Raw genomic sequence first — 26,081 nt, 5'->3', positions numbered from 1 at the left:
TTATTTATTTAAATTTATAGAAAAATCTCGCAAATAACTTCACTTAATAACAAAAATACATAATAAATTTTCAAATGTCGTGCCTTGCTAATACGCCGTGATTTATGAATTTTTGCGTTCTTGCGATACATCGCGTCGTCATCTCTCACAACAACAACTCGACGCAGTAACAGATAGCAAGAAAAAAACAATAATAAAATAAAAATGAAAACAAAATTGAATAGATTTCTTCGTTACAAAACACACAAGCTCACATCGCAAACAGTAGAAAGCAATACAAAACAAAATCTCCAAAGCAATTTCATTTCATGTATTGTCCTTTTTTTGTCTCTCACAAATGTTTCGAATTGAGTTTTTTTCTTCTCGACTTCTCTTGCGTTGTTTTTCTCCGCATATACGTTGGAGAATAATATTGGCTGAGCAAAAAAGTACGACGAGCTGAATCTCCTATTATATCTTATTATTTTCAAACATTTATTGTCGGTATGTTGTTGTTACAAAATAGAAATTCTTTCAAATATTGGAGATTTTTTTTTACATCTAAATCACGATATCACGACAGACATGCACAGGAAGGAAAATGTGAAAATTGTCATGTCGGATTTTGAACTGAAAACATGGGAGCAGAAAGGAATGTTGCGACGACTTTTGTATTTTTTTAATAATATATTTTCATTGTCATTGCATTGTTCAATTGTCAATGAATGAAAAGCAATACAAGTCTCTCAGCTGTCACTTTAGCGGAGCAAGACACATGTGATTATTTTTTGAAAGATTTTGTCATAAAAAGAGGTGCAATTGGAAAGTGTTTTGTTTTTCATCGATTAGGTTGAATATTGTTTTCTGAATATGAGAAACAAAGATTTTTCTCAAAAAATGGGAAGTGATTTAAATGAGAAGTAAAATTGTAGTTAAAGCCCTACGGATTGCAAAGTGCTCAAATTAATCCCTTAAAAGTGATTAAATTATTCCCTTATTTTGTAAAAGGGATTAATTTAATACTATGAGGGATTAATTTAACCACTTAAAGAGGTCAATCTAATCCCTTAAGGGATTAATTTGTCCTCCTATGGAGTTGGTTATCAACAGCCCCAAAAGGTTAGTCTTCTTAATAGATAGGGGTTAATTTAACCTCCCAAGGGATTAAATTAACCTTAAATTAACCTCTTAAAAGGATTAAATTTTTGGGGGAATTGATAACCATCTCCAAAGGAGTTTAAATTAATCCCTTAAGCCTTTTAAGACTTAAAGAATTAGATTGACCTCCTTAAGTAATTAAATTAGTTCCTTAAGGTATTAAATTAATCCTTTTTATAAAATAAGGGATTTATTTCATCATTTAAGCCGTAAGGAAATTATTTGAATTCTTTTCAATCCTTGGACAATGACATGAGATTTTTTGATGGTTTTGTGTTAATTTGGCCTTAAGTAGTCGAAAAAATCTAAAATCAAAATTCGGTAATGATCTTCATTGTCTATAGGTACTTTTAGTTTGATTGGATGTCTTAAAGAGGTACTTTAAAAATTTTTTTAATTCATTAAATCCAAACGTTCATTCTAGGATTCTAAATTTAGGTTTTTTCAAAGCAGGCTTGTATGATTTAAATCAAAGATTTGAAAATCAAATCAAAAATCAAATCTTAATCTGATTTTTTTTGATGCATCAGATCAAATAAAAAAAGATTTGACTTTCAAAATCAATCAGAAATTTTTTAAAACTGAAATTTTTGATTTAAAAATTGATTTAAATCAAAATTAATTCAAATCAAATCAAAAAAATTCAGTTTTGACCAGTTTTGATTTTTTTTTATTTGATTTGAATTAATTTTGATTTAAATCAATTTGCAAATCAAATCAAAAAAAAAATCTGATTGATTTGCAAATCAAATCATTATTTTATGTGCCTCTTAAAAAAATCAGATCATTTTTTGATTTTGGTTTTAATCAAACAAGCTTGTTTTAAAGAAAATTTTGAATATTTTAGGTCTAATTAACACAAAAATATCAAAAAATCTCATGCCATGTTTTTTTTTTCATGAATTGATAAAATCATAAGTGATTAAAATCATGATGTGCAGTCCTTCATGAAGAAAACCATTTCGAGAATAGTTGTCTGTTGAATAGCTTTAGTATTTTAATTGCATTCCAAAGTTTACTCACCAAGTCAGCTGTTGAATTGTTAAAAGTTAAATTAAAATTAACTAATCACGACAATCTAATAAACGACTCTCTTTGGCCTTCTGCGTTTAAACGCGATACAAAGTAAAATCTCAAATTCCAATTTCTCAAATAACTTTTCCCCTTTTCAAATAACTTTGTAAATAAATAAACTTCCACTATCTTCTGTGCACTAAATAATCGCAGCACAAACAACACTCTTTCACATGTGCCAACCAAAAACAGCACTAAACTAATTGCGAAACTAAAGATAATTACTCGAAATAAATTTTTGATAACATGAAAGACTTTCATTGAAGGCAACAAAGGGACTTTACGTTTAATCATGGCTTGCTGTTGACTGACGAACGGCAGCACAGGCTTAGCAGCAGTCAGCTTGTGATGGGATAGAGAAAAAAAAAATACGAAAGAAATGAACGAGGAACAGAACTGTAATTATTGTAACATTTCAGAAGGCGATTAAATTTCTATTTTAGCAACAAAGTATGTATTTAATTTGTATGTAAAACATGGAAAATGTTTATCCTCCGTATTTGTTGTTGTCTTGTCTCTCGTATGAGTGGCTGTGAAAAATTTTGCTCGCAAAAGAGATAAGTGAGTATTTAGTGTGAAACAAGTTGTTGTTACAAGGAAAAATTTTTGTTCGCCACACTCTCGTTCTGCTGTTCGTGGTGAATCGTCTGAATGAAGTTGAAAATTCGTACAAAAGACAAGGAGTGAGAATTTAAAGCTTAACCGCGTTTCAAAAGTTTGAACCATAATTTTATAATTTTTTCTCAGATTTTCACGTTGCTCAGGAAACTCAAACCCTTAAAGTTTGAGAGCTTTGAATTTTTTCATATTTTTTTCCAAGTTTGTATTTTTCTTCAAAATTTTTTAACGTTTATTTTTTTTAATATATTGAATTCGCTTTCTGCTAATTCAAGTTGTCAAATTTGACGTTCAAAAAATTTGTCTTCACAGCTGATTCATTTTCACTGAATAAAAAGTTTGAATTAGCAAATTGGCAAAAAATACACATCGGTACGGACAAACGGACAGACAAAACAGACAGACACAATTTCGCAATTTTTTGCAATAAAATTGAAATGCATTAAAAAAAGACTGTAAAATAAAATGTTTTTAGTATTTTAATTACTTTTTGTATATTTCCCTCGTTTTCATGTATATTTAATACGCTTTCCTTGCATGATGTTTATTTTTTTTTTCGGGGGGCCTACAAACATCACCACTAACACCAATTTTAAAGACCTAGCATTTTGTTTCACTTTTATTTACAAACACAACTGTAATCAGTGGTTTTTTGTTGCCGTAGATATAATTGAAAAGGAAAAACATTTAACAAAACGCAATAAAGTTTATTTTTTATTTTTCAATTTTTTTTTGTGAGTTTCGTTTTTTGAAGTGCTGACATGCAAACAATATTGCCACGAAAAATTTATATTTTTTTTTTATTAAAAAACCGATTCGCATGAAAAAAATTAGATTTTCCGGGTCACACAACAATTTTCCGCCTCTAAAAGTTCCGCTATTTCTCGGTGGTGTCAAAAACGATGATAGACAGAATTTTTTGTATTAACAGAAAAATTTTAAGCTTATTACTTTGTAAAGTCACTCTTGCCTCCCTTTTTTAATGATAACCCTTGTAATATTCACCTCATTTACTTTTAAAATGTAACGTTGGCAACATTTAAGTTTTTGTTTAATTAAATTCCCAAAAGTCGATTATTACGTTACGTTAAAGCTCTTTTGCGAGAAAGATGAAGTCAAGCGGGGAATGAGTGACGCATTTAACAAGGCATAATTTTTTTCTTTTCATTTTTTTTTCTTTTTTTTTCATAAAAAGCGGATAAAAAGGAAGGAATATTGTATGCAAGTTAAATGATAATAATAATCCTATTTTGAAATAAAACAGATCGTTGTGTCTTGTGGCGTGGCATGGCAGCGGAAAAAATTGTGCATTTCTTTGTGAAAAGTTGAGGTAATGCGAAAAAATACTTGAGGAATGGGAGTTGGTCGTAGCTTCGTGAGATGAATACTTTTGAAGTTGTGAAATAATTTTTTTTTTCATTTTATTGTTGAATTTTTCGTTTGAAAAAATTTGTAAATATAGGAAAAAATTAAAGAGGAGTCTCTTTCGAAAGTTACATTGTGAAGAGCGTTATCGACTTTGCTCATTTAATTTTTTTTTGTCGTTTCATCATTTTTTTCGTAATAATTTTCAATATTGACGTATTAAGTTAAGTATTTATAAGCAGAAAACAATTTTTTTGAAGAGCATTGGTCTGAAAATTATTTTATTAAAAAATGCAATTTTTCGAAGGAAAGCTCTTTAAATGTGTTTTCTTATGAAATTTGACAATTTTTTTTCTCAAAATTATAAAAATTTAATATTTTAAATTTATTTTTGAATAAAAAAAATTCAAAAATTATTTTTAAATAATTTAAAAAAAAAATTAAATTTAATTTTTTTATTTAAAAGTAAATTTAAAATATTAATTTTTATAATTGCAAAAATTTCAAAAAAATATATATTTAATAAAATTTGAATTTCATTAATTTTATTAATTAAAAGTTAAAAGTTTGTTTAATTAAAAATTTAAAAAAATAAAATAAAACTGTTTAAATTTCTCTCTAATTATTTGTTTTGTCTATTAAAAATATTTAATTTCTTTTAAAAATTTAAAAAAAAATTTTTTCGGATAAATTTTAAAAATTTCAAAAAATCTCGAAATTTTTTTATAAATTTTTTAAAATTTTGAATTCAAATCAATTTAATTAAATTATATTTAATAAAATAAAATAAAATTGATTTTTTAATTTTTAAAATTTTTAATTTTGAGTTAAATTCTTTTTAAAAAGTAAAATTCAATTTTTAAATAAATTTGAACTTAAATCTAATTTTTATAAATTTTCTTTAACAAAAAAATCATGAAAAAAAAACAAATTTCTTTTATTAAAAAAAAATTTCTTGAAGATGTCTATCAATGTCACGACCAAGTCCAATACAAAGTGACGTAAAAAGCACATCAAACTTCAGATCACGTCAATTTCGAGAAAAAATGTTGTTTCAAGACATTTTTACACGTAAAAAAAAAAATCTCCTCAGATAATCCCAAATTGACACGAAACTTCTTTTAAAAAACTCGCGTGACTTTAATCCGCAAAATCCACCCGCAGCTCATTTTATTTTTCCATTTTCACAAAAAAAAAAATCTTTTTTTTTCCTAACAACAAAGCACGAAAAAGTAACTTACCGGTGGAAATTCATTAACGTCTATGATTGTAATGATGAGTAATCCTTTGCCTTCCGGAATTGCGGGCGCACTTTTGTTCCGCACAACAACCGTAATCCGTATTACGGCGAACGTGTCGCGCTTCAATGCCTTGTTGACGTAAACTTTTCCCGTGTTATCGACACTGAACAAGTCCTTAAAGTCCTCCGTCGTGTCTACCTCCTTGCCATCTTTATCGACGGCGGTGATTGGCTCGCTGGCCGAGTAATCTAATGCCTCTGTTGTTTCATTATTCGGATTAAAGGCCATCAATGCATGAACTAATGTTCCAATTTTGGCATCCTCGGATATCTGAAAAGAGAAAAAAAACAAGAAGCGGTGAAAAATAGATACAGTATGAAAAATTTGTGTCTCGCGACAAGTTGAAAAGTTGCGGGTCATAAGAAAATTCTTATTTTTTAAAATAAATTTTTTGATTCGTTTTGATTAAAAATAACTAAAAAAAATTTTTGTACAGAATTTAATCAAAATTAATTTTTAAATTTTCAATAAAAAAAATATTTCAAATTTATGAGAAATTTTTAATTTTATGTTTTTAATTTGAATTTTAAAAATTATTTTTAAATTAATAAAAAATAAAATAATTGATAAAAAAAATTAAATAATTTAAATAAAATATTTTAATTGATTTTGAAAATAAATATTTTATTGAAAAAAAAAACTAAAATTGAGAATTTTTAATTTTAAAAAAAATATAGAAAAAATGGGAAATTAAATTTTTTATTCTTAAATATGACTTTGAAATAAAATTTTAATTTTAATATCAAAAAAAAAAAAATATTTGAGAAAAATTTCCGAAAAACGTCAATATTTCAATTTTTTATCAAAATAATTTCTTTTTCAAGCATTTATTTAAATTTTATTTTAAACAAAAGCAAAAAATTTCAAAAAAGGATTATTTTTCAAAATTTTCGAAGCATTTTTTAGAATTTTACCCGAATTTTTTAGTCATAAAATATTTTTTAAAAAGTTGCAATAAAAAAAACTAAAAAAAAAAAAAAAAAAAAGGTAAAAAAACAAAGAAAAATATTTTTTTCTTATTATTTTTAATTTTAAAAATTTAAAAAAAAAATATTTTTTTGTTTAATTGCAGAATTTTATTTAATTTTCGAAAAATAATTTTTCCAAATTTACGTGAAAAGAGTAAATAAATGGATTAGTGCAATGCCCGTATAATATCGCCATAGAATGAGGTAAAATCCAATTTTCACCAAAGGAAATGGTCAACTGGCTCGGTGATAAATTATTTGTTATCATTTATTGTTTATCTTTTGTTTTCCTGTGTGACTACGTGAGTATTTTGTGTGTATTTCTTACCTCCGCTCGTTGCGTTGCTGGCGTAAAATATGGTGCCTTATCGTAGCTGTTCATTATGTTGACGACCAACGTAGCTGTGCCGGATAAACTCGGAGTTCCTAAAATTTTTATTGCGCAAAGAGAAACAAGAGGAAATTAAATTAGAGAATTTATTGAGAAATTGGATACGAAAATATAATCCGGCATACGGCGATAAAAATAGATAGATATACGAAAAACAAATAAAACAAGATTATGCCAAACTGCCATGAATTTATATGCAAGAAGAACTTTTGTCACAAACGAAAACAAAAAAAAAACTCACCAGAATCCGAAGCAACAATTTCAATTTGATAAGTATTTCTTCGATCAAAATCTAATTTCCTCGATATCGTTACGATGCCACTTTGATTGTCAATTGTGAAATCGTCAAAACTTCCTTGCTGAATGCGGTATCTGTTGAAAATTAGGAAGAAAAAAGAGAAATTTTAGAACTTTTGTTTCGGAACAATATAAAGTTTGAGCGCAAAACCAATACTCGACTCGCACTGAACTCCGTTAATGGACATCCTGGGGGCTTGTTTTGTGCTTTCCCGATAAGCGTTCGAAAGCAGCGTAAATCACGTACAAAGGACACTATTTTAATAGACTTGAAAATTTGTCGCACAAAATAGTGGCGGAATGGGGCAGAGGTGTGAATATTGACCAATTTTTATTTTTTTTTTCGTAAAATTGTTTTAAAAAATTAAATAAAATAAAAAATTAAAAAAATTAATTAAATTCAAATTAAAAAAAAAATAAAATATTTAAAAATTTTTAAAATGATAAATATTTCTTTAGTTATTTAATTTTATTTTAGAAAAGTCAGATTCTTTTTACTTTTAGATCAATAATTTAAAAAAAGCCAAACTCAAAAAATTTAAGAATTTTTGATGTTAAAATTAATAGAAATTATTCAAAAAATAAATGAATAAAAATTCAAATGAAACTTTTGGGAGCGAGTTTTCTCCCTATCAGAAATATTGTCAAAATTCAAAAGTTTTTCTAAAAAAATAAAATTTTTCATGATTTTTTTTATTCAAATATTAGGATTTTTTAAATTTATTTCCTAAATTTTTTTTCTCATGAGTTTTTAAAAACTTTTCAAATTATTTCTTATACAAAGCTTAAATAATTTTGATAAAAAATAAAAAAAAAATTGAGAATTTTTTAAAGATTTTCCTTTAACTTTTTTTTTAAATTAGGTTCGATGTTATTTTATAAAAAAAAAACAAAAATTAAAAAAAAAAATTTTAATTCAATTAATTTTTTGTTGAACATTATAGGTAATAAATATTTTTTCATCAAAAATTAAAACTATTGTAATTTCGTGTCTATTCAAAATTTTCTTCTGTACTTAAGTGATCTAAAAATTAAAAAAAAAATCGTAAAATCGATAATTTGAGGTGTAATAATAAAATTTTTATTGTTTGAACAAGTTTAAATTTAAAATTAATTAATTATTTATATTTATTAATTAATTTAATATTATTAATTTAATTATATTTAATAAAAAATTTAATGTAATTGAACTAAATAAATAATTTTTATTAAATTTTATTAAAATTTAATTTAATATTAATTTAATTTTTATTAAATTGATTTACAATTAATTAAAAATTTCAATTTTTTTAATTTAAAACGAAAAAATTGTGGATTGGATGGAGGATGACAAAATGGGTGATGATTCCAAAAAAAAAAAACAAAATGGAACCTGATTAAACGTAGAAATAATTTTAGAATTTAATGTTGAAGTCACAGAGTTTCTTGTCTTTTTATGTACCTTAATTTTAATTATGTTCTTAAAATAAATAATTATCATTTAATCCTCACCTATTATTGAGAAATATAAAAAATACGTCTTAATTTGTCTGTAGTTTCTCTCAAAGTGAGGAAATCTCGTTTAAATTGTGACTTTTAACATTATAAAAATTTACTAGAGAAAATTTAAATTTTTAAGCGGGTTTAAATTGTCTAAATTTTTTAATTTACACGAATTACTTTTTTTAAAGTCTACTTTTGACTCTATTTTCCGTGTTCATTAAAAAAATTCTCCATCCCTGTCACAAAACAGCACCGCACAGAAGGTGGTTTGATGCAACATTTTTGCATTTAAAACAATTGAATAATATATTGTGTGAAAATAGAAAGCTTGCCTTGCTCCGTAAAACACAGCACCGAGTAAATTTAAATTTGTACGAAAAAAAAAGAAACGAGAAAAATGTTTTCGAGAAATTGTCAGATTTATACGGCCAACTTGGATGTTGGGTTAAATTGGCACCAAAAACCGCAAATACGAGTCGTCGTTCGTTCGTTCGTTTCGTTAGACGAGCATTTTGTGGCACAAACCAAGATTGATTCATGATTTTGTTGTGTGGAGAGGAACATTTTAATTGAATCTCTGTATTTTATTAGGAGTATATTGTGTCGCTTTCCTGTCGTTGGTATAATTGAGAGGACCAAAACTAATAGGAAAATTGGTTTTCTTCTTGTGGATTTGCATTTGTGTCGAAGTGACATCCATCGCAAATGTCTGCCGGAAAATTTAATTGAATTATTTTCGGAACTACGGAGTTTAATCAAAAATTATTTTGTCCTTTTTGTTTGTCCTGTCTATTTGCTGTCAGTTGGTTTGTTTTGTCTACCGACTCAAAAAACTATTTCCTGATTAAATTTCATAAATTCTCCAAAAACCGAAATGAAATTCTTTCAAATGGCTCCTGGCAACATTGATTGATATTTCATTCATTTTCTCGCTCCAGTCGGATTTTATGTTCGATCTTAATTAACTCATGGAAATGGCATTATCTTTCGAATAATGTGTTTCCATTATTATTATATTGAACATTTTTGTGCTGCCGACAGTCTACTACTACAAATCGCATTTGTACAAATGAAAGAACGGATTATTTCGTTTCAAAATTAATTTTTCTCGTATTGCTATCGGGGCTCGTTGCATATGCCAGATAATGTGAGGTTGCATGTGGTATACGTAGGTAAGCCAATAATCTATAACAAAAATGCCAGTTCTCTCCTCTTATCCTGCAGATTAGAACATGTTTTAATTACGTATTTCAAATAAACTGACAGATTTGTTATAATCCATTACATTCGAGAAAATTTCAGTGGAAATTAGTTTTTTTATGTTACTGTTCGAATGTCTGACAGAGTGGACAGAGAAAGGTGTTTTCGATCACTATATTCGATGAAATTAAAAATTTTCTTGGAAATTTGTTAAAATATCGATTCAAAATATTGAGAGAGGAAATTTCCATTTTAAACTATAAAATGATGTTCTGATGTAAATTTCTTGTGAATTTTGTTCGTGTTTGTTGACAAATTTGGCTTGTTCAGTTTTAAGTGAATTTTCAGGAAATTTGTGAATTTTTGTTCACATATATTTAGTATGTATAAATTTTTTGGTTTAATAAACTTTAAATCATAAATTTTTTGCCCAAATTTTTATATTTTTTGGCGCACAATTTTTTCCATTCTCCTCGGGGCTGACTTGTTTCATGCTTTATAGTTTGTTTTTTCCTTATTTTTTTTTTTTTTTTATATTTTTTTATTTTATATTTTTTTTTGAAAAATGAAAAAAGTTTAAAACTTCAAAAAAGTTTTTTTTTTCTATTTTTTATTTTTTAAATCTTTTTTAAAATATTTTTTTATAATTTTTTTTTATTTTTTTTTTAATATTTTTTTATTTTAAATTTTAAAATCAAAAGTCTACACTTTCTGACTTGTGACTTAAACTTGACTTAAGTCAAATTAATTGAGTTTTTCTACCAATTTTTTAAAATTTTCATAAGAATCGAATAAGAATTTTTTTTTCAATAATTTATCGAAATTTTTTTTTTAATTTTTTTTTGAAAATTTTTTTCGAAATATTTTTTAAAAATATTTTTTTATAAGTTTTTTTTTTTAAATTTTTTTAAATGTGAAAGTTTAGGCCTTTTTTAACAATTTAAGTTTTTTTTAAATTTTTAAATCAAAAGTCTACACTTTTTGACTTGTGACTTAAACTTAACTTAAGTCAAATTAATTGACTTTTTCTACCAATTTTTTTAAAATTTTCATAAGAATGAATTTTTTTCTCAAAATATGATCGAAATTTGACTTAATTTTAATTTTCTTTAAATTTCAATGTCAATTATGTCAAAATATTCTTTTGACTAAGACTTAAGTCAAAGTACTTTAAGTCACATAAGTTTTGTTAGCTTAAGTTTAAGTCTTAAGTTTTTTTTAGCTCTGTTTTTAATCAGAAAAATTTTAACAATTTTTAGTGAAAAATAATCAATTTTAAAATTGAAAAAAAAAAATTCTTGAAAAATTCTGTAACAAATTTTTCATCATTTTTACTTAGTTTCAACCATCAAGGTGCAAATAAAAAAGTTTTCTGCTATAAGAAATGTCCATCGATCGTTCAGGATATTTTTCTCTTCCTCAATGCTTAAAATCACAAAACTTTCTTCTAAGAACCCCTTAACTATAAACTGACAAATTTTCAAATTGACATTTCATAGAATTTAAACTTTCTTTCAATTTCTCTGTGTGTGTGTGTCGCCTAAGGAAAACAAACCAATTTAAAATATTATCGGAAACTAGCATTCGAAGACGACGACAACGAATAAGTAGAAGAACTTAAAACGTCATTCAATTGGAGTGGCATATAAAATCCGAGTACGAACAAATATTATTCAAACTCAATCCAATCGATTTGCATAAAGACTCTGGATTATCATAAGATTTTGTCAAAGGAAATTGTACCAATTACTTCGATATATCTTTCGATTTTTCTATGATTTTTGCATTTACTGAAAACGCATGTACTGTGAGTTTGCTAAATTTTTCCTTTTATTAACCCAGGGGAAAAAAATTCTTATTTTTAGGCCCTGGGGTCTTGAAAATAAAGCCCTCAAACTTTTACATGGAGAGATTAAAAATTTTTTATTTTTTAAAAAAAATAAAAAAATTAAAAAAAAAACTTTTTTTAAAGAAGAATTTTTTTCAGTTTTCTTATTTTTTTTTTCAAAATTTTTCACATTTTTAACAATTTATTGCTTTTTTTTTAGCTTTTTTTTGAACACTTTTTAACGAAATAAATTTAGAAAACTGTAAAAAAAAGTTTTTTTTAAAAATTTTGATAAAAATTATTATTAAAAAAAAGCAAAAATTATGAAAAATTTTGAAAAATTAAAAAAAAGAACAATTAGAAAAAAAATCAAAAAAAAAAGTAGAAAAAAAATCTATAAAAAAATGAGGAAAATCTAAGTGAATCTAAGTATTTAAAATCTTCAAGATAAAAAAAAATCATTCTTAGACTAAATTAGAGTTTAATTTGAGACACATGACAGCCCTCTTCTTCTTTATTTTTCTTTAATTTTTGGCCTCATACACGATCTCAATCTAAATTTGTGCAAAATAACACTCCGGATGCCCTTGTATCACGTCCACAATGCTGGTTAAACAAACTACATATACGAACAAAGTCTATCTCTCTATCTATCTACTTCTCTGCACATTTTGCAATATCACTGATTTTATATTGGTCTGACGTGACCTGGAATTTGTATTAAATTTTCCTTCCTTATTTAAGGGATATTTTTTTTTCGTTCCATCAAAGGTAGACTTTTTTTTATTTCCTTTATTTCGTCGATGTCACGAAGTCAAAACATGCTAAAATTTAACCTGTTCTCAGAGTTAAAGTAGACAAACTCCTTGATTGGATCAGGTCAGGTTTTATTGATTTTAATTTTCTTTGAATGTTGTTTACGTAAGGTCACGTGACCCAGTCTCGACAAGCACGTGAACAATTTTCATGATAAATTGATTGAAGAGTAAAATGCAATTACGAAAAAAATGCACTAAATGTTTCAGCACCACGTAAATTTTCATTTCATTTTCTCCCGAAAACTTTTAACATGGCAAAATAAAATGTCAGAAAATACATTTTTTTCTCAAGAAAACTATTAGTAAAAGTAATTTTCAAAAAATTTTAGACCAAAAAATTGCATTTTAGCGGAATTTTATCTTAAAAAAGACATTTGAACGTCCAAAAAGACGCTTTTGAAGCATTTTTCAGGTAAAAATGTCGCAAAAAAATAAGATAAGGGTCGTATGTGACGACAGTCGACAATTGTAATAACATAGGACAAGAGACAAGTCATTGAGAAACAGAGAATGCTTTCGTTGCAATAAAGTGCACCACTCTCTATATAATAATCAACTGCACTCGAATATAAGGAAAAGAATAAAGAAGAATTTTCATTTCAAGCAAATTGAGAAGATAAAAATGTCTTATTTCTTCAACGCAAGCAGGTGTCTTTGAGAGAGAGAAAAAGACTCTGTCTATGTGTTTGCATCTGTCGCATTCCATTAAACACCAGCACTTTGCAAGTGTCTGTCTAGTGTTCAATTCCGACTTAATAATACTGATATTTTCATTAGAAAACGGAAAAATACTGGAGAAAGCCGAGTCGATATATAAATTATGTATTGGCACATTAATGGAAATTATTTCATTTCTTACCTTATTTCTGCATTGATGCCGGTATCTAAATCGGTTGCATTTACTTGTTCCACAATGGTGCCTGTGATAACGAGAAATTATTGAGAAAGTTTTCATTAGAAATATTAAGGCATTTCGATTTTTGTAAAGATTTATAAGAAGCACGATTGGAAATTGAAAAGATCTAAAATTGGCGCCAATTTAAAAAATGTGCTTTGGGATGAAAATTCAAAATATTGACTAGGCTGAAAATCTGAGTCAAAACTCCCAGTTAGCATTCTGAATTTTTCTTCCATATCAGATGATTCGTTGAAAGGAGTGTAATAACTTTCTTACCAATGGGGCTATTTTTTTCCAATGTTAGTTTAATTCATTGCACATCACCCGACTTCAGCATTTCATCGAAAAAAAAATAGCATGAGATTTTTTGATGGTTTTGTAATATTTAGGCCTAAACTAGTACAAAAAACCTAAATTCAAAATTCTACAACGAACCAAACGGATTTTCGACATTTTTTAGTGCATTTGGGTATCTTCAAGTACCTCTTTGACATACCCGATCTCACTAAAAATGCATAAAAACACTAAGGTTCGTTCTAGAATTTTAAATTTAGGTTTTTTGGACTAGTTTAGGCCAAAATACTACAAAACCATCAAAAAATCTCATGCCATTTTTTTTCGATGAAATGCTGATATCAAGTGATGTGATTGAAGTCTCCAAAGGTTAAGTTAATTTCACCCTACGAATTTGAAAAGTGTTTAAATTAATCCCTTATTTCGTTAAAATGATTAATTTAACACCTTAAGGGATTATTTTAACCTTCTTTGAAGTTGATTACTAACAGCCTAAAAAATTAATCTTTTCAAGGGGTTAATTTAATCCCTTATGAGGTTAAATGAATCCCTTCAAGTGGTTAATTTGACCCCTTGAGTGGTTAATTTAATCTCTTCTAAAAAAATGTAAGTATGTTAAATTAATCTCTTCTAATCGATGTTGCGGTAAAAACTTTTTAGGTATTTTTTATCAAAAGGGATTAATTTTTAACTACTCATCGAGGTCTTAATTTTACTCATTGAGCCCTTAGATCAAGTTTTAAAATTTTTTTGTTTTTTACAAATTGAAAACCTATGAATTTGCATAAATTTAAAGAAATGGTTATTTTAACCCCTCATTTTTATGAAAATTTAAAGTAGTCAAATTAATCTCTTTTGAAAAAAAGTTATTTAATGAAGTCAATTCATTTAACCTATTAAGGGATTAATTTAACCCCTTAAAGAGTATATTTTTTGGGGCTGTTGGTAATTGATATTTAAAACTCCAAAGGACTTTTGTCTCAAATTAACCTTTTAAGGTATTAAAGAGTCAAAAACCTTTTATTTTTTTAAGCCACTCTTTCTCAAAAACACTTTTGTCCCCAAAACACTTCTTATTTCAAACCTTTCTTGCTAAAAAAATAAATCTTTTGAAGCTTAAAACTCATGAAAATATTGAAAAAATCCATTTCATTTAAATTTATGCTCAAATTCATAGCAAAACGTTTTCAATTTGATAAAAAACCTAAAAAAATATAAAATTAAAACTTGATAGTCAAATTAACCTCATAATTCTTATGCAAAAGGTACCTAAAAAGTAGTAAATTTTTTAAACAAAATGAGTAATTAAGGCTCAAAAATTTTTTAGTGGGCACTAGAAGGGATTCATTTAACCTATTAAGGGATTAATTTTTAAGATAAAGAGCTTGAATTGTACTTCGGGACTCATAATCAAAAATTTACACTGGGTCAAAAATCCATAGCCCACTTTCTAAATAAACCTTTGCCCAATTTCAAATTCTTAAACATCCCAGTAGACATTTTCCTTAAACTCATCGGACGTCAATCCTTGTAAAATACCGATTTTTTATTGAAATGCATAAAATCCATAGAATAAATTGTGTAGGAAATCGATTTTCATTTCGATTGCAGTGGCAACAACAACACCAACAACTTACCGATCGGAAGATTTTCCTCAATTGTCACCATGTATTCCGTTCTCGTGAATTGCGGCGCGTGATTGTTAACATCTCGTATGGTGATATTTACGTTACAGAGCACAGAGTGCAAGCCATCTGATGCCTCGACACCGAAGAAAATGTTTTCCGCATGAATGTGATTCACATCGATGACACTATTTCTCGAAATGGACAATTGTCCGGAACGTTTATCGATTTCAAAGTGTTTCGTTACCGTTTCGTCTCCGATTATTCTGTGTGCATTGAATTGAATTTGTTAACGAGAGAATTTCTCAAAGATGCAAAATTTTACCTGTAATTAATCTCGGACATGACGTCGGCATCGCGCGCTTTGATAAAAAGCTCCGGCTCGAACGTCGTTGCTCCCTCATCGATTGAGGCACGATACAAAGGACTTTCGCACACGGGTGGCGTATCATTTGAATCTACTAATTGGATTTTTAATGAAACTACCGAACTTTGTCCTTTGCCATCGTCATCGGTTGCCTGTGGAATGTCGAACGGAATTAATTGGCATGTCTATCGAGTGATGGGAAAAATCTTACCTTGTACGATAAAAAGTACACAGATTGCGTTTCGTAGTCGAGGCATGATGGACTGCCCGGACCATTGTGATTTTCCAGCATGACATTTACCTCATTTTGACTTTTGTCGATAATTTTCTCCGTTGTGGTTGACGTGCCGACCGTGTAAACTTTCGTGGAGGAAAATAACGGTTCGAAAACTTCAGTTTGTGCGGTACTTGATTCGGCATCTACTGTGTGATATGTGTATTGATCAGGTAATGTGGCTGCCGATGTCTTTATCTCATACACCTCTGCTGGTGTAACGTGATTCTCTTCTTGTTTCTCTTCCTGCGGCTTGTCGTCGTCATCAGCAAAGAGATCAAATAAATTTATCGTATCACGTTTCCTTCGACTGTCTTCGGGGCATTTTGCAACAGTAATCGCTCCTGTTATGGGATCCGCATGGAAAAGATGACTTCCAGCTCCGGAGAGTTCATATCGGATACCTGCTTCACCAAAATGTCCGGAATCCATGTCTTTAGCTGTTATCGTGGTAATTAACTGACCAGCGTGAGCTGTTTCCGATACGGAAGCCGTATACGACTCTTGATCGAAAATCGGTCGATTGTCATTCGAATCGGTAATTTGCACCGTTAATGTTGCCGTGGACGATAATTTTGGCGATGTAAGAGTTTCTTCAGCAATTACGAGAACTATGAACTTTCTCTGGTTTGGATTTTCGTAGTCGAGAGTTCCGTTGGCGACACGAATGCTAACTTGAGATGATCCAACGACAAGTTTCGGTTCAACGTCAAAAACTTCGGAGACGTCATCCAGTCGTAAGGCGAAGACGGCGTTATTGCCGACATCCGGATCATGAACACTCATTTCAATGGGAAGTGGGGTGCCGGGTGGCGTGTTTTCAGATAAAGACACGAAATACTCACGTTGGTTGAAGGTTGGGGGAGAATCATTGACATCGCGAATTGTGATCGAGAGTTGGGTCACAGCAGATGTCAGGGGATCGTTTAATGGAACACCATCAACTACTTCACGAGCACGAACCGAAAGTTTGATAAGACCAGTGTCATCAGGAAGTGATTCTTTGTCTAAAGGTTTGGCGGTACGGAGTTCGCCGGAACGTGAGTCCAGTAAAAAGTAGTCCATTGGATCTGAAACAAATTTAAAGGTTATATAACCTGAAAAATGGCGCCTACAAAAGAAATTTTTACTCACTTCTCACTAAATCATAGACAACTTTCCGTGGATTGCCCTTGTCATTATCTTTGGCAACAACGGTTAACACCAAAGTACCAATTGGACTATCCTCACTAATCACGGCGGTAAGGGCACCTTGAAATACGGGTGGCTGATTCTGCACGTCTTTTATGTGAATTTCCAGGGAGGTGGTCGCATTAAATGTGCCATCCTACAATAATCATCGTTCAATCATGAAAAGGAAGAAATAAAAAAAAGAGAAGAAAATCACGTCAGGCAAACATTACACGTAAAGAAGGCGATATGAAAGACGAAATAAATAGGTTCATTTTTCATTTTCTTATTTACAACTAACAACATTACTACTACAACTAACTTGGGTACTTTTACTTGGTTGAAAAACCAAGATTGTGTATTGCACGAATTCTCATCAACTAAAAGTATCGTCTTCGTGTTCTTTCAGAAATGAACAAAAAAAACCTTGATGATGGCACATGTAGTGATTTGCAAAAATAAAAATGTAAGAAAGTGTATTCATTCGATTGTATGAAATGCCACTTTTAATCTTGTAACGAGGAGTATTTATCATGTCACGGTGCGAACCCAAGGAATGGACTTGACGAATAGTTTAGTCATCGCGACGCGTCGCGTCTTTTGACAATTAATCAGATTTTTCGGTCTGGGTTGTGGTAAGTTCTAGTTTTGGTTTAGAAACTGAAGTTTTGACAAAAATTAAAGTTTTGAACATTTTTTAAAATTATTTTGATGAAAAAAATTAGTTCAAAAAATGTTTAAAAAATGATACGAATTTAATCATTATTCAAAAATTAAAAAAAAACAAATTTCAAAATCAAAATTATTTTTTTTTTTAATTTGTCCTATTTAAAAACTTAAAAAATCCTAAGTGGTTTAGTTTAAGTTTTTTAAATGAATTTCGTACGATTTTCTGCTTTAAATATGTTTTTCTTCAAAATTATTGAATTTATTTTTGTTTTAAATAATTTATCTTGAAATTTTAATTAAATTGAAAAAAATTTGAAAATCGCAATCTTGCTAATTCAAAAATTTTTTTCTTAGCATTAACCGCCCTAATATGCTACGTGTTACTACAGTTCAGCAAATAAAAGGAGGTTGTCTCAGATGACTGATGAATACGTAATTCTTTCAGTTAATTCTTCCTTTGCCATACATGTGGTAAGTATGTTTGTGCGGTAGTGTGGCAAATAATTTAACTATGTGAGATCATTAATGCGGAGATTTGTTAAATGAAGTGAAACGACCACAGGGGAGACATTATGCTCTTTGTTGGAAACTTTTTCCTTTAACGAACTCAAAGCTGGTAAAAGAAAAAAATTTCATAAACTTCCTAGGATCATTCACTAATCATTACAAATAACCCCAATTATGATCGTGACGTGTCTGGCAGGCGTGCGAAAAACCTCATAAAATATGAAAAATCCATAAAAAAATGTTTGCTCTACATACCGATGCAGTCAGTAGTATTTGATAAATCATCCTTTCATTATAATCCAATTTATCATCGAGAACAATAGCGGCACTTAATTTATCTTGATTACTTTCCAAAATTTTCACCGAAAACCTAGAAAGACACAAAAGTTATGGAATTTAATGAGGAGACAAAAGAAAGTGACACGAGAATAAAATGTTCAAAAGGAAAAGTTTATGCTAATAATCATAACAACAATTAATTATAATTTTTTTTGTGATGTAGGTACTTACTTGAAACAAGCATCCGGGTTTTGTTCGTGCGGCGTACACACAATATCCAAATTCTCGCCAACTGTGTCCTTGTCTCGGATCAATACTCTGTCAAATATTGTGGTTCCAATTTCTGTATCCTCAGGCACATCAGCTTCATATGGCACCTAAAATAACAATAATTATTATATTATTATATAGTCTAAGAGAAAAAGCACATCATCAATATTTATCAAAAATAGTGTGTGAAAAAATTTTAATGGCGAAAATGTGTCAACAAAATAACACCAGTCGACATGTGACAGTAAATCATTTTAGATCCGAATATATTTTAGATTATTGACAAAAATTAATGGATGCAGTAAGCAAATTTGTCATGGATTTTGACTAGAATTTATTTTTGCCGGAGCTTTTTTCGAACATGTCAAAAAATGTCGATTTTCATGTGAAAAAAAATATTTATTGATTAATGTATTTTTTTTTCAGGATACTAAATATAGCTGCGGGAGGAAAGGAGGGAACGCGTTACATCCCCTTAATGAGAATCATGAATAATTTAATGAAATCACAGTGTATGTTTTATTTATGGATCTGGAGCGGAATTATTTACTATTTTACATCAAACAGCACTAGAAAAAGAGGCAAAGAGTACTCATCACATGAAAAATGTACGTTTATGAATAATGAAGATTGATTTGCATGTTTGCATGACTGACAAAGGATTGATGGTAAGTAGTCACTTGAGCGGATTTTGAAAACTTTTTTTTACTTAATTTTTTTTTGTAATTTTGATCTTATTTTTTTTTCTAATTTTAATAATTTAAAGCAGGACAATCATCTAAAAATGTGCTAAAACCGGAGATTAAGATTTATTGTCGAAAGAAATCGAAATACTGAAATACCTACAAAAATTTTAGAGATAACAATCGTTCTTACCAGTGGGCAAAAAGGTCAAAACGATCAAACTACAGCGATCGAAACATTACAAAAAACGGATAGAGGTATCTTCCTGAAGGTTACACTTAAAAAGTATTTCTCACGTAAAAACTAACAAACAACCAGGGCCGACAAAGCAAAACTAATGCAATGGCTGATACTTGATCTGGAAAGGACCAAAACGAAGGAAGACATCAATCTAAGCAGGATCATCTACAGCAACCACGACAACAGCATCCGGCAAGCGAGCGACGAGAAACGGAATGGAGGGACCTGCGTGAGCCGCTTGAAAACCTGAGGGAATGCAGAGCTGCGCTCCGTAACCCTGAGAGACCAAGACTATGCTACCGATGTAGGCGAGCGGGTCAAATTGCAGCAAACTGAATTTTGATTAGATCTAACTCACCCAGATCTCATTCTTTCACTCATTAACTCATTTATTCAATCATTCACTCATCCTTTTTTTGCCGACCAATTAACACAGACTTAATGAATGGTAATAAGCACCAAGTATATTTGACTTTGAAACCTGCAACTGTGAGGAAGTTTAATATGTAATCCAGATCCATATTACTGTCATGATGTTTTATTCGCACGTGGAACTAATGAACTTGAATACTTGACACGTTTCTAAAAATTAATGGTTAATGCCAATACAATTTTTATTTAGATACCTTAGTCTTTAGTCTTGTAAACATTAAGATCTAGCGGATGACTTTACAATGCAAAGACTGATTCTGATTTTTAAAAGGCTTGTCAAGCATATCAACATGAAAATTAAAAGCAATAACACACTTCTTACGCTCTCAAAGCATAAAACTATTCTCTGACAATTTGATGTCTTCAAGGGAGATTAAAGATTTTCAATTTTTCGATACGGACTGACAAGAAACCCTTCAAGAGCAATTTTTTTACTTCACTAAAAATGCACTTAACATAAAAAAGAATCATAATATTATTAATAAAATTCTATTCATGAACGTACATAGAAGAACAGAAAAATTATTGCATCTGAGCGAATGACTGAATGCCTGCGAGTGCGTATAAATTTTTCATTATTTTATTGAAATCGAATTAAATGATGAAAATGTTGATTGTGAACTCAATTCGGTTCGACACGTGAATCGATGGCTTTCAAAACGAGAAAGCAACGTTGATGAAAAATTTTGCCTTTAAGCTGTCTACGAAGTTGAGTGTCATAAAAATGTTGTGTTGTTGTTGTTGCGTGCCACGGGACGACAATAAATCGATAAGGCTATTTATTGCGGGCGATGGCGGCAGGTCCGTGCGTGATGGCATGGAGAAAAATCATCAACGTTTTAAGTAGAGTTTTGTACTTTTTTGACATAATGGCGTCCTCATTGACGTCGTAGTTGGTTGTCAAGACAAATCATGTCAACTTCAAAAGTATACAGACAAACTTTTGTTGGAATTACCTAGGGAAAATTTCTGCTTCGACCAATTCGATCGAACAATTCAAATTTATTGCTAATGATCCAACTTTTTCCTCTCTGAACTTTTTTGACATGACACAACTTACGAATCATTTTAATTATCCCGATAAAAATATCAATTTGCACAACAAGTCATGGCAATGATATTGTAGTTTGTGTGAAAGAAAAAATGAGAGACATACACACCGCTCCCATATACAACAATGCACCGAAGAATGAACAACTTTATCAATATAACTCATATTATCATCAGAAGCAGAAGACAGTTTTTTTTATGGCAACGATGATGATGACGACGACGACGAAGTTCACTCGTTGTGTGTTTATTGTGTAGTTTACACATTTTTATACAAGAAACTTTTCCTTCTAAGCAATTTCTGGTCGGCGTCACACGTAAAGTCGTCGTATGCTATCAGTCCTGCTGCAACTGATGCATCACTTTAGGTATATGTGAGAAAAAGTTTCGCATGATAAAAGTGACACACATAGAAAAACGAGAAAACTGGTAAATGATATTGTTGCAACAATAAATAGCTTTTGTTTGATTTTGCAAGGAGTTTTCCTTGTTAAAAAATATATTGACGTAGACTGGAAAACTTTTTCATAATTGTCTCTTTGTTTATAACTGCAGCAAGGAATTTCGTGATGATGAGAAAAGAAAACAAAAGCGAAATGTATTTTGCGCATTTTAAAATAAAATATTGTCTTGTTTGTCTGTGGAATATTGTAGTTTTTTGTTTTCGAGTGTCAATGCATGAAATTTTACGGCTTGTCAGTTAACAAAAGAGAGAGATGGGCTAATTAGGAAAATGGAAATCCTTTTATTTTCAGGAATTTTAAAAATTTTTAAGAAACTTTAAATTTCAAAATAATAAAGTTACATGTGATATTTTTTAAAGAAAGAAAAAAATCTGCAAAAATTGTGAAAGTTTAACAGAAAATGCACTTATGCCATTTTTGATCAAAAAGTTTTTTTTTCACTTTGTTTTTCCTGGAGTTGTGAATAAAGTTATTATGTTATAAACTCAGTTATGCACGCTCATAATAATAATAATATAAAAAGACAAATATTTGGGTAAGCATTAAATATTATGATTAACATTATTCCGTGTTTTGTTGTGACAAGAAAGGTTCAGGTGTGGTGGTAGTTTATAAAAATTATCTAATTATGATGGGTACTTTGTTGATTAAACTACAAGTAAAAGTGAAACGATTTTTTTTTATTTTGGAAAACTAATGTACCTACTTTCGATAATGAAAAAAATTGGAAATAATTGGAAATAATTTAATAAAAATTAAAATTCTTCTTAAATTGATTTTAATATTCGATAAATGAAAAATTATGAAAAAAAGAAAAAATAGAAATTCTGATGAGAATATCAATATTTATTTTTAATGGTTTCAAATTGAGTAATTTAATTAAATTGATTTTTAATATTCGGTAAATAAAAAATTATCAAAAAAAAAATAATAATTTTAAAATAAAATAATAAAAATCAAAATAAAAGCAAGTACAATTTCAAAAAATGTTTCACATTATTTTGAACCTTAAAAAGTAAGGAGGTGGGAGTAATGAATAATGATAATGGAAAACAATGATTTTAATGATTTTTCCATCTTTTTCACTATTTTTAAAGAGTTTTAATATTCAATTGTGTGCTTTAAAGACATTTTAAATCTTTTATTTTAACATTTGGACAATTTTGGAAACAAAAAAATTTTTTAAAATTTAAAAAAAAATTTTAACGACTTTTTTGAAATTTAAAATTTTTTGGCAAATTCCAAATTATAAATTTTTTTAATTTTTTTTCTGTGAAAATTAGTCTAACCCTTTGAAAAATTGCAAAACATAACAAAATTTATAGATTTCAACCAATTTTTGATAATTTTTTGTCATTTTTCGTATGTTTTGAAGGTAAAAATATTTCAAAACCATTATTATTATTCCATTATTCCCTCCTTAGATTTTCGGAAAAAGTTAGGAGGGAGGACATGTGAAACATTTTTTGGAATTGTACTTGCCTAAAATGATTAATTAAATAAAAACAAAATTAATTAATTTAAATGAAGGGCTGAAAGGATAAATCGCACATACGCACTTTTTGACAAAATTGAGTTAAGAATGAGAAAATATGCGGAAAGACGAGTACTTTTAGATACAAAAAGAAAATTTCAAAATTTGTTCGAAAATGTGTGTTTTATTGCAATATGCCAGATCGCACATACGCAAAGTGAAAGGATAAATCGCACATAGCCATACAAACGGGCTAAAAGCCAAATTTTTAAATTGCTCCAAGTTACTTTTTTTCAACTTTTTTGCGTTCTTTATACTTTTTTAGGCATAAAAAGTCATTTTGAACCAAACTTTTCAAGAAAACATTGAAATTAGAAGACCTTAAAAATCACATTTTTCGATGCATATGTGCGATTTATCCTTTTTTTCGATAAAAATTGCCCAAAACGCCTCCTTATTGTTGAGGTAGGAAATTTTTGAGCATGAAAATCGTTTTTATTGACCACTAATTAGTAAATATCAGCTCAAACATCAAAGAAATTATTTGAAAATCAAATTTTACAGCTCAAAAACAGATAAAAACTTTAAATCGCTTTTTCTCAGTTTGTCAAAAAGTGCGTATGTGCGATTTATCCTTTCAGCCCTTCAAATATTTTTTTTGATTTAATTAATTATTAACTTATTAATTAAATACAAATTAAATTAAGATTAGGTATTTAAAAAATAAAATATTGATTTTATAAAAAAGACATACTTTTTACCGAAAAATTCCTCAAATTTCTCATTAATTTCCATTTAACTCTAATTTATTCCTTTTAAAATATTTTTCTCATGCCAAAAAAAAGAAACATTTACGAAAAATATTTTCTTTGAACACAAAAGAGGAAGACAATGAAAAATGCTTGAAAAATATTTAATAACCTTTAACGAAAATGGAAAGGATTAAATTGTACCGTTATTGATATTAATTAACATTTCAGACATAACAAACAAAAATTGAACGTGCCACTGTGTGTGTCTGTGTGTAACAATATTCCGCGCGTTTCATGTTTAATTAATTGATATCGGACAAGCATTTATTATAAATGTTTTTGCTGTTTAACGAAATGACTTTAAAGTTCCGCTCCGACGAACGGCATTTAATGCAAAAATTTGCTCGATATGAAAATTAATGCCGTTTTTTTCGTATTGTGTTCATTTAAAATCAAATTAGGATCCCAAAGAAATTGAATTAAAAGTTTTGTTGTGGTGAAAACCTTTTTTCTCCATTTTTTGTGTAAAAAAAATTTTTTTTTTGTGTCCTCCCTTTAGGGATATTTTTTACCCGGAATTCGGACAATGTTGTAAAGACTTCCGGATAAATTTTTACTCCCTGGTTTTATTGTTATTTCCTGAAAAACCAATTTTTATTTTTTTTTCTATCGTTTTTAATGAAAGCCATATTTTTATATCTTTTCCACTTTCGGCAGTTCGTCGAAGAAATATCCATAAGCAAACATTTCGTATCACTTTTCCATTTCCATCTTTCTCTCTCTCACTCTGCCTCGTTTTTAATTAAAAGCATATCAAACACACAAAACCTTCATTTGTGCCCCTAAACATACATTCGTGCAGGATTTTTTTTTCGATTTTGGAAATATCATAATACCTTTCAATATTTGTTCAAGCATTTTGAATTCCGATTTCTATCCGCCACACATGTGAGTGGGAGCAAATATTGTGTGTGAAATCCATTTGAAACACACACATAACAACGATTTTCCTCGCTCTCTTTCGCAACAACTAAGTTCAACACTAATATCACGTCCGTATTGACATTTTGAAAGTGTAAAATGTTAGTTTGGGGGAAAAATTTTTCGCAAATATATGCGAGGTAGGTAGGGAACAGATGTTTCATGTGGTGTTATTTTTTTTTTCGTTTTTATTTGAACTACGGAGAAATAGAGCTGTGAAAGGTGTACTTACATTTTGGAATTCCGGCGGATTATCATTTTCATCGAGCACAATAACAGAAATCGGCACGGTAACCAAGTTGTCGTTCTCGGAGTCAGCTAACTTGTTTACACGGTCCTTTATTGAAACCAGAAATGATAGTGTATCCTGCGTCTGTAAAAAAATATAATTTGAAACAAAGTGTTAGATTACTTTTTTTTCGTGAATAACGGGGAAAAAATATGAATGAATTTGCTGTGAATGGGATAAAATGTGAAAAAAATGAAAAATGACGAACGAAATGTGGATAAGATATCTAAAACAAATAAACCAAAATTAGAAAATAATTTTCCAAGATTTTCCTGTTTTCCATGAATTTTCTGTATTTTCCTGAAGTTTTCCACAAATTTTCAAGAATCACACAAAATTTTAAATGATTTGAAGTTTTTTAAGGTTTTTCAAATTTTTACGAGTTTTCCGAGATTTTCCGCAAATTTTCCGAGTTTTTCCGAAGTTTTTCACGTATTTTTAGATTGTTCTTAAGACTCCTGCCAAAATTTAAGATTAAAACTAAATTAAAGCTTTAAAAAAATGTTTGGTTTGTCAATTTTCTACAAATTTTCTGAATTTTCCGAAGTTTTCCCAAAACTTTCCACGGATTTTCCCACAATTCTCCTTTGTATAAATTTTTGTATCGTTCAAGTAAAGTCATAAAACAAAGAAAAAAGTAATTATTTCATCCAACTAATGACCATGCTTTAGCTGAGTTATTATCACAATAGCGACAACTTTGCCTGAATCCACCTTTATGAGTAAATTTTTGATTGCAAAACTTTTCACTTTAAAACACTTGTGTGCATCGCCGCCGACCATCGTTGCTGCCCCAATAATAATATAAATGACCGCAACCGCATATATGTGCGCTCCATCGCTATCAAGTGTTCTCCGTTATTAATGCAGAAAATTTCGCGGA

The 26,081-nt window shown here is 29.0% G+C and overlaps 1 protein-coding gene across 1 annotated transcript in view; it reads right to left on the bottom strand.

The window, feature by feature from the left end:
- LOC134833562 (cadherin-87A) overlaps window positions 1-26,081 on the bottom strand; it is a 52,685-nt gene that overhangs the window by 10,198 nt on the left and 16,406 nt on the right. Inside the window, exons 3-13 of the mRNA XM_063847923.1 lie at window positions 25,142-25,282; window positions 18,794-18,939; window positions 18,539-18,653; window positions 17,072-17,264; window positions 15,875-17,007; window positions 15,622-15,815; window positions 15,309-15,562; window positions 13,339-13,399; window positions 7,096-7,226; window positions 6,792-6,889; window positions 5,436-5,765 (exon numbers count right to left, since the gene is read on the bottom strand). Coding sequence (XP_063703993.1) covers window positions 5,436-5,765; window positions 6,792-6,889; window positions 7,096-7,226; window positions 13,339-13,399; window positions 15,309-15,562; window positions 15,622-15,815; window positions 15,875-17,007; window positions 17,072-17,264; window positions 18,539-18,653; window positions 18,794-18,939; window positions 25,142-25,282 — 2,796 coding nt within the window. The remainder of the gene's footprint in view (window positions 1-5,435; window positions 5,766-6,791; window positions 6,890-7,095; window positions 7,227-13,338; window positions 13,400-15,308; window positions 15,563-15,621; window positions 15,816-15,874; window positions 17,008-17,071; window positions 17,265-18,538; window positions 18,654-18,793; window positions 18,940-25,141; window positions 25,283-26,081) is intronic.

This window comes from Culicoides brevitarsis, chromosome 3, assembly GCF_036172545.1.
Source record: "Culicoides brevitarsis isolate CSIRO-B50_1 chromosome 3, AGI_CSIRO_Cbre_v1, whole genome shotgun sequence".
Lineage (NCBI taxonomy): Eukaryota > Metazoa > Arthropoda > Insecta > Diptera > Ceratopogonidae > Culicoides > Culicoides brevitarsis.
This window is presented reverse-complemented; position numbering and strand designations above follow the sequence as displayed.